Source organism: Dipodomys spectabilis, unplaced genomic scaffold, assembly GCF_019054845.1.
Source record: "Dipodomys spectabilis isolate Male_0828 unplaced genomic scaffold, ASM1905484v1 ptg000340l, whole genome shotgun sequence".
Taxonomy (NCBI): Eukaryota; Metazoa; Chordata; class Mammalia; order Rodentia; family Heteromyidae; genus Dipodomys; species Dipodomys spectabilis.
Genome location: NW_024871017.1, coordinates 898,670 through 912,268, shown reverse-complemented (window position 1 = coordinate 912,268; position 13,599 = coordinate 898,670). Strand labels below are relative to the sequence as shown.

At 40.0% G+C, this 13,599-nt stretch overlaps 1 protein-coding gene across 4 annotated transcripts in view; it reads right to left on the bottom strand.

Moving 5' to 3' along the window:
• Rnf13 (ring finger protein 13) overlaps nt 1-13,599 on the bottom strand; it is a 41,202-nt gene that overhangs the window by 11,816 nt on the left and 15,787 nt on the right. For 3 of the 4 annotated variants that reach the window (XR_006145065.1, XM_042665648.1, XM_042665649.1), the window contains exons 5-6: nt 3,562-3,649; nt 463-553 (exon numbers count right to left, since the gene is read on the bottom strand). Coding sequence is in view for 3 of the 4 variants with exons in the window: in XM_042665648.1 (XP_042521582.1) it covers nt 463-553; nt 3,562-3,649 (179 nt within the window). In the remaining variant the exon portion in view is untranslated. Of the gene's footprint in view, nt 1-462; nt 554-3,551; nt 3,650-13,599 lie in introns of all 4 variants that reach the window. The other variant, XM_042665650.1, reaches the window with a different exon arrangement.

Below are 13,599 nucleotides of genomic sequence, written 5' to 3'. Positions count from 1 at the left end.
GCCATACTGTGTTATGTGGGAGGCTCAGAGTCGGAGGATCATAGTTCCAAGCAGAAAAGTTTATGAGACTCCATCTCCACAGAGGGAAGCCTGACACAATGGCTTAGATTTTCATAGCAGCATTAACAGGGTTGAAGCATAAAACAGGTGGGTCATGGACCAGGCAGAGAGGGAAACCTAGAAAGGGAAACAGGCGTGGAGGCATGGCTCAGCAGTAGAGACTGCACAGCAAGCAAGAGAGCCAGAGTTCAAGTCCTAGTACCACCCCCCCCCCCAAAAAAGAAAAAAGTAACACTATATACTAGAGCACCACGTATCAAGTCTTAAATTCAGACTTAAAAAGTGAAAAGTTAGCACAATAGAGTTCATCTAAAACATAATCTTGATTACAATTAACATTATATAATTTTATCCTTGAAAAAATTATAAGTTACATGATTATTTCTATTATTCATTACTTACCCTTTTTCATATGTGAACTCATCTTTCAGAGAATTTGCTGATGATTCACCAATAAAGACAGATGGAATGTCAATTTTCTTTAATATATCAACTGTAGGAAAGAGTAATGAAATTATTTGTAAAAGCCTGTTTTCTTAGTGTACAATCAACTCAACTTTCACAACAGCAAAAACAACTGGAACCAATTACAGTCAACATGTCTATCAGTTGATTTTTCCAGACTGCAGATTTATTCTCATCATTGAAGTAGTTTAGTTTAGAAACAAAATACCATTTACAATAACAAAGCTAGTATTTTACATAGATACATTACCTCACTAAATTCTCTCAACAGGCCTATAAGGTTGAGACAATGTTTGAGACAGACTTTTTACCTTTAATGTTTTCACCTGATTTACAGAAGGAAAATGAGGAAGAAAGCCTAGGTTTTCTTCCTACAGATAACTTAATTGCTAAATAACAAAGATAAAAAGCTTTGACAAACCCATTTCCCTAAGAGACAAACAAGCAGAGACCGGGAGCACCTTCCAACAGTTCACACAGAAGCACGGCCATCATCTCAGGCCCTCTGTGGAGGCAGGCTGAGAGGAAACTCCATCAACCTCCACTACCCCTGGAGCTCTTAAAGCCTCACATCATGACTGGTATCGAAAGAGATGTGAAACTTATACCCACAGTCACACCAAATGCCACCAAAAGAATTCTGTAAAATGACCCATCACTCAGGAATAGAAATGAAAACTATCATTTTTTAATGTTACTACTAGAAAAAACAGCCTTACTATGTATGTGCTGTGAGTTAACAGACTTGGCCTTAGGGAAAGCCCTTTACTTTCTTTTCAGTTTTCAAAATCGTTTTATTGTATCTTATGCATAATATAGAACTTTGTTTTATAATGCATAGTCGGTATGCATTTTTTGCAGGAGAGCAACAAAAAACAAAGCACACCACACTCCTTCCTTCCAAAGACACATTATATTGGGAGTCATCAAACGTTCTTGTAAGCGTTGGCAAATGAGTACAATTATCTACCACCACGGAGACTCAGAGTGTCCCACCAGCCTCCAAAATTCCCCCACTGTCTTTTAAATTAAATCCTGTCCTGACTATAGCAACCACTAAGCTGGTTTTCTTTTTGATCCTTATGAGCTGGTAACCTTGGCAGATGAAGGATTTTGCATACACAATACTGTTTCATGTTAATATAAGCACTCATTCCTACACACATCAGCCATTACCCCCCCTCCAGCCACCCATAGTCCATGGAAACCCCAAGGAGGGAGGAAGCATCATCACTATTTCTTTTTTCTCCCTTACCCTAGAAAGCTAAATGTTCTAGATGCCTCACAGTTCTCACCTACTCAAACCTCACAGCACCCTCTCACAGATGAGAAGACTGTCATGTACCCAGCGCCAACCTGGTAGACAGCATCCAGAAAGCACTTCATTAGCTTAGTGACCAGTATGCAAGCAAGCACACTTTATCACTGCCTGGAGCAGTGCCAGATGCACAAGAGTAGTGACTACAGGAAAAGGGGAGAAACAACTCAGAGGCATGTTCTAGCGTGAGGAATGGGTACCACCTGAATCCAGGTACAGTATCCGGCTCCCTTCCAGACCCCTTCCACTCTGCCTGCCAAGGCATTTCTCATAGACCCTCCTGCATGCAATCCTTCCAACCCAGACAAGTCAAATAAAACGTCAAATGATTCTCTCTTTTATAGGTAAAAATAACAGGTGTAGAAAAGTTAGATAACTTTTCCAAGGGCACAGACTAGTTTGTGTGTTAAATAGCTTGGGATAAATCCACACTTCTTGGCTCTTACCACTACACTGGCTTATTCTGGGGTTCCAGTATGTCACCACTTTCTGGCTGAAGTACAACCAGCACACTTAGTACCTGAAGTGTTGGCAGCAAGATACTCTGAGAATCTCCTTCTAGACATGACACTCTCTACTCATGGACACACCAATGCTGCTTATTGCTAGGGACTGTCTTGAGAAGAGGAACAGACACATGCCTCCTCTGATATTCTTTTGCTCTTCAATGATGGCAATGGGATTGTGATTTCCACAGCATTTGTGCTGGAATAAATGAAATGCTTAAACACACACATATGCACAAGTATGGGGTAAAATATCTCAGAAGATGATCCAGGCAATAAAGTCCAGATTAAAAACTGAATGATGTTTGTAATGTAACAGCTGAAGCATTTCCATGGCAACAACAAAATTATAGCGTTATATGCTACTTTTAATATTTAGCACATTCTCCTTAGGAACTGACAACTATGACAAGAAAGTTTTATGGTATTACAATGACATTGTACGGACATTCCTAGCTTGTATTTTTTGGAGGAGGGGACATTACTGCAGTTTGACTTCAGCTTCACACTTCCAAGGCAGACACTGCTGAGCCTTGTCTTCAGCCTTTTTTGCACTGATTATTTCTCCTTTCCTCCCAGGCACACACCTGAACCACGACCTGCTCATCTGAGGCTTCCTGTCATAGCTGAGATGATAGACAGATGATAGATGTACTCTGCTATTAGTTGAGAAGGGGTCTCAAAAACTTCTCAGCACAGGCTGTGCTCAAGCAGTGATTCTCCCAAGCTCAACTTCGTAAGTAGCTAGGAATACAAGAATGAGCTCCTGGTGCCTGGCCCCTACAAAACTCTTATCAAAAAACATGCTGAAACCAGGCCACTAGTGGCTCACACCTGTTATCCTAGCTACTCAGGAGGCTGAGATCTGAGGATCTCAGTTCAAAGCCAGCCCAGGTGGGAAAGTCCGTAAGACTCTTATCTCCAATAAACCACCAGAATACTGGAAGTGGTGCTGTGGCTCAAGCGGTAGAGTGCTAGCCTTGAGCTGAAGAGTGCAGGGACAGTGCCCAAGCCCAGAGTTCAAGCCCCACGACCAACCAAAAACAAAAACAAAAAACAAAAAAAACCATACTTATCCCAAAAGGACTGATACCTGGGAACTACTAATAGAGAACATATTGAGCTGAATTTAAGGGAAATGGAAGAAGGCAAGCCCAGTTTCATCTTAGTTTCTGTCAAACAGGAGAGAAGAAAAGTGATACCTGTACTTACTGTCGTTGGATCCCATGCTAATGAGGTCCTCAGACTCAACATTGTGAACTATGGCTGCTTTGTAGCCTGCTCTCTGTGCATTTAAAACCTGCAAGTCAGAAATCATGTAACATTAAAATAACATATTTACAGATAGTCTTGAATATTAACTATTTTAAGAAAATTGAAGTATACCATTTTATAATCATTACCTACTGGTACATTCCTCAAAGTGTTTCTTTAATAATTAGGCTTTTAAGAATACAGAAGGTGGCTCAGTGGTAGAGCACTTGCCTTGCATGCATGAGGCCTTGGGTTCGATTCCTCAGCACCACATAAGCAGAAAAAAAAAAAAAAAGAGCTGAAAGTGGCGCTGTGGCTCAAGTGGTAGAGAGCTAGCTCTTGAGCTGAAGAGCTGCGGGGCAGTGCCCAGGCCCAGAGTTTAGGCCTCATGACTTACAAAAAAAAAAAGGTAAAGTAACTCCCTAAAATAATTTCCAAGTCTAGTCTAGTTCTGTTTTAGTTATCAGCATTACAGACATTCAAAACTCTGCTGTAATTCACTAATCAATTTAGAAAAACTCAGGGAAAGCCCCCAGAACTAAATTACTGATAGCCAAAAAGATGTCTAAATGTCTGTCCAAAGAGACTAGATCTGACAGCTAGGTAAAAGAAATGAGGCCCATGTATTCAACCTGTCAGGCAAGTAGGCTTAGCAAAGAGAAGCTCTTCAGTATTACCCTCGACTTCTCTAAAATCACCCGTAACAAAGACTAAATTTCTGAAAGGGACAACAGTGCGGGTTAATCAGAATAATTTTATCCTATTACTGAAAACACTGAAGAGGAAAAATGAGCCCAAGAAATGGATTCACTTATCCTGTTAGTCTCCACAGCACCAGCAATAAGAACTCATCAAATGTCACTTGAACAAGTTGGATTAACAAGGTCACACTAGAACATTATAAATACAAGTGATTAAACTGGAGCGTCAGGAATTTTTAAAGAATTAAGGTAAGCAGTTCATCAGCACAGTTCCTACTACTCTAATGTAAGGAATAAAAGCAGAACAAGGAATGTTTTATATTAAGTGAATTTTATTACCCAACTAAAACTGAGAAAATTCCACTCACCACAGCTTCTTCCCCACAAATCACTACTTCCCAAAAGAAGGGAAAAGATTCTTAAAAAGAATATTATAGTTTCTAACCATTATTATTTAGCATATATGATAACTTATTATTATATTAAAACAGCAGTACAGTCTTCACTTAAATTTTATTTAAAACATACTTTTAGGATTACTGTTGCTTTTTCTGATGCTTTAATGACATTCTAACTGCTCTCCAAAAATTAACCAAAGTAACTGAGCTATGTTTCTTACTACATCTAAAAAGCACCTTCTGCCGGGAGCTGGTGACTCATGCCTGTAATCCTAGCTACTCAGGAGTCTGAGATCTGAGGCTCACGGTTCAAAGCCAGCCTGGGAAGGAAAGTCCATGAGACTCTTATCTCCAATAAACCACCAGTAAATTGGAAGTAGCACTGTGGTTCAAGTGGTAGCTTTGAGCTGAAGAGCTGAGGGACAGCGCCCAGGCCCAGAGCTAAAGCCCTACAATCAACCAAAAAAAAAAAAAAACCACCTTTTGCTATAGACATAATTTTTAAATAAAATATTAGATCAGTATAAGTTATTTACTAATATAACTTTCAAGTTTTAATTTCTTTAAATCTGACTAATACACGTAATTACTCAAATTGTACAATTTAACTTATTTTTTCTCCACAGAAGTTACAGATAGCAGAGTAAAGATGTAACACATAAGGAAACATACAGCTGTAAGCCCAGCCTGGGAGGCAAAGGTGGAAGGATCAAAGTTGGAGGCTGGCCATAGGCAAACGAGACACTCCAGGCAAAAATGAGAGCTTCAAGCAACTGAGGAGAAATACTTCACTCATCCAAATGCAGTTGTTCTCAGAGATATAATACAAAATTATATCACTATCAAAAACTGTCTCTGATAACAAAATAATAAAATTCCTAAAATAGAAAAATTCCTAAAATCGGAAGCCACTAAAATGGCAAGGAAATTTGTAAGCTTACGTGTGAACTCTCAAAAATAGAAGCATGTTTAAAATTTTAACAAGTATGGATTTGTTGTTGTTTATATTGATTTTCAAGATAAATTAAATCAAGGAACACATTAACATATGGACTAAAAAGCTTATGAATACAAACAAGGAAAATATATTCCTGTTTAGGAACTATAAAACTCATATGTCAGTCAAATTAAATTACATTCCAACTAAGCAGCAGCTGGTATTTTTAAGAACACACGAGGCAGAAATAAAACCTAAATCATTTAGCAATCATGTGGAAGATTTCACATTCATAAAATGCAACCTCAAACACATGGTGTCAGCTGGAAGCAAAGGATTCAAGACTGAGGAATAAAAAGTGAGCACAGTGAACAAAATCCTAAATCCAAAACAGCCGTCAAAACTTAAAACTATATTTAAAAGCATTCTGAACTGTACTGCCCATCTACCTTGTTAAGGAGACTGATCAAAACTTTTAGATCGTTGTAGACCAAGTAATGCATTTTATATCTAATCAACACATTAGGTATAACTGAATAATGAAGCACCTAACCAACAGTGCCAAAGAAGAGACTGTAAACTTGTTATTATAAACAGCCAGCACATCAGAAGACTCTAGACCGCTAACGGAAGAGCTGTCTGAAATAAGCCCAATTGTGAAAGAAAAGCTGGAAATGACATAGTAGTTCATCTTTTTTCCAGTCTAGACAAACTGATACTACTGACACTAAGAAATATACCTTGTATGAAGAAAGAAGAACTTGTAGTTTCAGGACCATCATGAATAAAGACCATTTGAAGAACACACAGGTATAAGGAGTTGGAGGAATCATCAACACAATGCCTATCATATGGCTCTAAACAAAAGCTGTAAGATGTCTATTTGTTAGATTTATATTTACTAGCTCCAATATCAACACAATCCTACAGCATAGGTATTCCTTCACATATTTTAGAAATAAGGAGAGGGCCTAACACCACACTCAGGCCTAGCTGGGATTAGAACACTACTTCTTCACCAGGTCAGGCAGAGAGGCACAGGCTATCATTTGAATCTGAATGTCCCCACAAAAGTCCCAAGCTAAGGTTTGGGTCTTAACCTGGTACTCTCAGAGAGTGGTAAATCTTTATGAGGAAAGGCTCAGTGGAGCTCTCGATGCACGGATCCCTTGAGGACTGTGAGACACCCTGTCTCATTGCTCCCTTAAGCTTCCTACCAGCAAAAGGCGAGCAGCTCCACTACATTTAACTTCCTTGCTGCTGGCTCACAGGGAAAAATAAGGCTTTTCTCTCTTGAACAAGCCAGTTCTCTCCAGTCTTGGTTATAATAGCAGAAAGCTGGCTAATGTAACTGGTTTCCCAATGGATCAGGATAAGGAACAGAATCACCAACCATAATTAATACTTTACAAATATCTGGGAAAGAAAATTAAAGGAAGAAAGTTGAGACTTCTGTAATGTTAATCTCAAAGATTCTGAGGGAAAAACAAAATCTGTAAACAAAACAGCATATGGCAAGAAGGAAAGTGTTAAAATAATGTGCTAAGTTTACAGAAACTTAGAAAAGAATAATGACAAGACAAATGTCATATTAAAAACAAAACAAAATGAGAGAAAACACAAAGAATGACCTGAGTGCTACTGAGGGGTAGAACAGCCAATTAATTATAATTATAGTCTTGAAAGTATGTAATCTGTAATTAAATCCTGCTTTTCTTATACGTAAGTTATATAAATTTAAACAAGTAACTATGATAATATACTCAACTTAAAAGGTTCAGCGCTGGGAAGGTGGCTCAGTGGTAGAGCGCTTGCCTTGCATACCTGAGGCCCTGGGTTTGATTCCTCAGCACCACATAAGCAAAAAGAAAAAAAGCCGGAAGTGGCGCTGTGGCTCAAGTGGTAGAGCGCTAGCCTTGAGCTGAAGAGCTCCTCGGCTCTTCAGCACCCCGACCCAGAGTTCAGGCCCCACGACCAGACCGCCCCGCCCCCCCTTCCCCCCAAAAAAAGGTTGTTCTAAGGATTTAATCATTTAATATACACAAGGCACTTGTTAGTGCTTAGACAGTGCCCGGCATATACTAAGTAAACTGTAACTACTTATTCAGCCCCATCCAGCAAGATAGTCACAAAAACAACATGTCCTTGTATGCCGCTTAGTTCTGCTAAAAAAGCACACACACAAAGTTTTACTTTAGTCATTGTGTACAAAGACATTACTAACAAATGCTGCCATTCCCAAGCTTTCTCAAGTGAAGACCACCGATGATCTGACCTTCCACAGCTTTCCAGTCACTCAAGGGTCATCATGTGGCCGCTTCAACAAAGCTGCCCTTCTCCCAGCAGCAACTGTGAGATGTGACTTCTTTTTTTTCCCTGTGCTAGATAGAGTGTATTACCAACAGTCCTTCCACCTCCTTGTAGCCTCCTTCTGCTCTGTGTAGAGAAACACACTAAACCTGGTAAGAATTTTCCTTTTTTAAAAATTAGCTACATAAAAATCCCAGAGAACACTATTAGAAGCACATGGTTTTAATGGTTAAGCTTTGTGACATTTATTATGAAGGAACAGAGACATGTTCCCATATCTTCTCAAGTTATGCTCTGAGAGAGTTGACCTTTTGATACATGACATATTACCCACTGTATGCTTATTTAGGCTAACCAGTAGTTGAATTTACTTATTTCATTAGAAAATATTTTTGGTAGGGCTGGTAAAGTCTTCTTTGTTGAATGAAAAATGTCATGTTTATTTGTTTTAAGAATACCAGAAGCCAGGTGCTGGTGGCTCACGCCTGTCATCCTAGCTATTGAGGAGGCTGAGATTTCAGGATCGCGGTTCAAAGCCAGCCCAGGCAGGAAAGTCCATGAAACTCTTAACCTCCAATAAACCACTCAGGAAAACACAAGTGGAGCTGTGGCTCAAGTGGTAGAGCACTAGTCTTGAGCTGAAGAGCTGAGGAACAGTATCCATGCCCAGAGTTCAAAGCCCCATGACAGACAAAAAAAAAAAACAAAACAGAAAATGCCCAGAACTTAAAAAATAAATAAAGGTTTTATGTTCTAAGAACATCATTGTGAAGTCAAACATGGTACAAGGGAAAGCAATTTTTAAATGCTGTGAAAAATAATCTAATAATCAAATTATAAATAAAAACAAGTTTTAAATTTAGAAGTACTTAGAAGTATACTTTAGTTTCCAGGCCAAGTCTTATTGCTACCAAGAAAAACCTAGCCTACATTAGCATCTTCAAACTATAGACTGTGACCAGTGATGGCACAGCAACATCACCTAGTGGGCCCAAGTAAAACCGGCTTTTTAAATTAAAGTGAATTTCATACATCAAAAATTCTAGGTAGGGGCTGGGAAGGTGATTCAGTGGAAGAGTGCTTGCCTTGCATGCATGAGGCCCTCAGCACCATATAAGCAGAAAAGGCCAGAAGTGGCGCTGTGGCTCAAGTGGTAGAGTGCTAGCCTTCAGCTGAAGAGCTGAGGGACAGCACCCAGGCCCAGAATTCAGGCCCCACAACCGGCAAAAAAGAAAGAAAGAAAGAAAAAAATCTAGGTAGTGAAAGTGCAACTTCATGAAACGTTCTTGTCAACCTGTGTGCTGTATATTCCTGAAGAGAAATCCTCCAGCTGTGGACTGCACCGCCATGCGGAGCTCTTAGTGTTCTGTCACTGTCTGCAGTCAGAAGAGACTGCTGCCTTCGCATGCACTGCAACAGTGCCTCACACAACACGCCACACGGAAGCAGTCCCCATCTCAAGGACTTGCAGCGTGGCTGCTTCCAGAGGTTTAGGCTGTGTCTGTCACATGACCAGTACCATAGTGTAAAATACAATTAGTAAGTCCAAAGTAAAAATAACTCTTTTTATCTGGTGACATTAAAGAAAACCTCAATGAAAAAATATGGAACTATTTATATTTGCTGTTAGCTGGACGTAAAGGTAAATCTGCCCTTAAAACAAACAAACAAACAAAAAAACCCTCCTTTACTTTGTAATAAACTATACAGTTAAACCAAACAACTATTAAAATGCTGCCTAAATATTTAATTACTGGAACTGCAAGTCTACCAGGGTAGTGAAGGATTTGGTTTACTGTATGCTTTTTGGTTGGCTATGATCGATTCATACTCCAGACAAATTTTATTTCTCAACCTATCACAGCAGAAGCTCCACTGCAACCCACTCACCACTGAAAATAAAGCTTTGGAAGAACTTTTTGTTCAACAAAGGGATAACTGTCTGTGCTTGCTATCTACCTACCAGGAACACGGTAGTGACAAAGACTCATATTACACTTGAAAAATCAGACAGAGCAGGGGCATCCATTGCATGGACGCTCACTGCCACCCAGTGACAGGCCTGAGTACTGCTCCTTTGCTGGGCTCTATTCTCCAAGTTTCAGGACACAAAACTGGATGAAGCACATTCTACTAAGAAGCCCAAGATAGAAAACCATATCTATGGGTTTTCTACACAGAATCAGGCAAGTGAGGAAGATGTGGAGCAGAGAGAAAGAAGTCAAAAATACACAATACTGCTGAGGCTTGCTCAGGCCTCCGCAGAGAATCTTTCCCATTTCAAGTGTTTCAAATACAAGATGAAAAGCCAGTAGGTATAAAAAGCATCAACATGTGGTAAACTTGACATCATTACATTGAAGACATGAAATCAATTTACAGATATTTCAAACAGAAAACTGACTGTGAAGATCAAATATTAGTTTAACAAGATCTGCAGATGTAGGATAATGTAAAAGTTAAAGAATTTGGGCTGGGAAGGTGGCTCAGTGGTAGAGCGCTTGCCTTGCATGCCTGAGGCCCTGGGTTTGATTCCTCAGCACCACATAAGCAAAAAGAAAAAAGCCAGAAGTGGCGCTGTGGCTCAAGTGGTAGAGCGCTAGCCTTGAGCTGAAGAGCTGAGGGACAGCGCCCAGGCCCAGAGTTCAGGCCCCATGACCGGACCAAAAAAAAAAAAAAAAAAAAGAATTTTACCAACAGTGTCCTTTATGACATTTATTTCCTAGTAATGTAACATACTAGAAATATATTTATAATTAGTCATCTGTGAGCACACATTTATTTTTATTACTTAAACTGCACGTTTATGAAGGATATATGAAATGCTTATAGTATCCACGTTCTATTTCAAAACACACAAAAAACAGTTAAAACAAAAGGACAAAGCAGACGTGAGGGTGGCACAGCTGTAACCCTACTGCTTGAGAGCTAAGGAGAGCAACACGCATTTGAATCCAGCCTGGGTTACAGAATGAGACTCCATCTCCAGACGCCAACTCAAACCTGACCACCTGACCACACACAGGTCTCTGCAGTGCGGACTGGGTTACAGAATGAGACTCCATCTCCAGACATCAACTACCGCAAACCTGACCACCTGACTACACATAGGTCTCTGCAGTGTGGACTGGGTTACAGAATGAGACTCCATCTCCAGATGCCAACTCAAACCTGACCACCTGACCACACACAGGTCTCTGTAGTGCAGACTGTTAGTTTCCGTCCAATTTAACATTTATAAGGTCCTCAATGGATCCTCTCCAAAAAATACACTCTAGCTTCTGATTCTAAATCTTTCCAAATGCCAAATGATAAAGTTCCCTGGAAAATTATTGGCACCACAAAGCAACAGTAAGCCCATCACCAGCTCAGGCACACAAAGCTCTTTCTTCTACCTCAACATCCACTAGAGATAAGAAAAGTATTGCCCCTACAATGTAGGGAAGAAATGAAGAAAAGATGATTAAAAAGAGGCTTGGAAAATAAGATATGTCTTAAAATCTGGCTATCATCCTCCTTTTTCAGTCAGAAGCAAAACTTATATAGAATCTTATTCTCACATGATCAAAACAATGTAGGTAAAAAGAAGCAACAGGAAGACTCAGAAGAGAAAACAGGCATCAATTCTATCTATGGGATAAAAATGTCTTTTTAAAATGAATTCCAGAACGGTAGCAAGCCAACCCTGCCAATATCAAAATCCTTTCCAGTACCTGCTAATACCAAACTCATTCTCTGCACATCAGTTTAGGAGCACTGTAGGCACTCTGGAAGAGCTGTCCCTTAGAAGACAGTGCAAGGCTCTAAATGACATTTTACACTCATTAACAATCCAGTGACATAAACTATCTTTTCCCTCAGGTCTCTGAATATCCCTGAGGCATCTGAATATCTTTGGTGTGTGTGTGTGTGTGTGTCAGTCATAGGGCTTGAACTCTGGGCCTGGGCGCTGTCCCTCAGCTCTTCAGCTCAAGGCTAGCGCTCTACCACATGAGCTACAGAGTTCCTTCGATTTTCTGGTGGTTTATTGGAGATAAGTCTCATGGACTTCCTGCCATGGCTGGGTTTGAACCAAAATCCTCAGATCTCAGCCTCCTAAGTAGACAGGATTACAGGTGTGAGACACTGATGTACGGCAAGACTTTTTTTTTAAATAACTAATTTGTTTATAATCACAAAAGTTGTATAGTTACAAATGGTTCTCTTTATGATTTCAATGTTCTTTCAGTAAGTGGGCATTTTCAGAGGAAACTGACTTTTTAGCAGTATTTCCTGTGAATGCCTTAGGGTCAACTTTCTAACTGAAAATTTTAACTCAGGCTAAATTTATTTATGAAAAGGCTAGCAGAAGTTTTTAACCTCAAATGTGCTCACTCTTAGCAAAAACTAATAATCGCAAACAATTACGTTTTGTCACAGAAAAGAACACTATTGTACAAAGATAACAAAATGGCATTGTTTTTGCTTTTCCTCTGAAGAGCTGAGCTTCTAGAGAACACAGTTTGTCAGTGTCAGTGTTGTTTCTGGCTGCTGGAATATCCCACATAGTCACATGTGGACTCTGAATTCTTTAGCCTCTCTTCAGATGAGGGCCAGACAGATGAGAAGACTCAAACAAGTCTCTTCCAGCAGAAGACAAATGTCTCAACAACAGTGCTCTCAGTGTGTGGAATCCAAACCCCTACCATCCAGGAATCACTGAGAATATTCCTGCTGCCTTGATGGCTGAGTCACAAATCATTCACTTTTAAAGAAGAAATATGAATCTGAACATTACTAACGAGAGTTTGTGGTTGAGCCTTGTCTGACAACCCTTTCTTACCCTCCCACTATGCACTTTGATAGAAAATGAACACATAAACATACTTAAGGGGCTGGGAAGGTGGCTCAGTGGTAGAGCACTTGCCTTGCATGCCTGAGGCCCTGGGTTTGATTCCTCAGCACCACATAAGCAAAAAGAAAAAAGCCAGAAGTGGCGCTGTGGCTCAAGTGGTAGAGCGCTAGCCTTAGCTGAAGAGCTGAGGGACAGCGCCCAGGCCCAGAGTTCAGGCCCCACGACCGGACCCAAAAAAAAAAAAAAAACTTAAAACATGAACTTTACAAACACTAACACATAAAGAAGTGCAATAAGCATAATAAAATAAGGTCCTAGAAGCAAGGGACATATTTGCCAAGTGAACTGTGGCACACCTAGACAGCTAAGTCCCCTGCCAGAGGGAACATTTCCCCAAGAAATGACTGACATGTTTCCTGGCACATGCCAATTGGTAGTGGGACAGACAGCAAGATAACCAGGGACAGTCTAATAGATATAAAGGCACCAGCAACATCAGCACAGCGCACAACAGTTTACGGACTTCAAGAAGGTAACATGGCAACAATGTGAAACCTAGGGCAGGGAAGAGAAAGGGATGAGCTAGAATAATGGAAAAATCACAACCTATATCATAATATTCAGATTAATGGTAGATTGTCAAAGGAATAGGACAGTTTTCATCCTCAAAAAAATATATATACTCTAAGCCAAGTGTGGTGGCTCATGCCTATAACCTCAGCTACTCAAGAGAACTGCAAGACTGCCATTTATAGCCACTAAAGTGAGAACCTCATCTTCTCAAACAAGCTGGGCAAGATGATATATGTCTGTAAT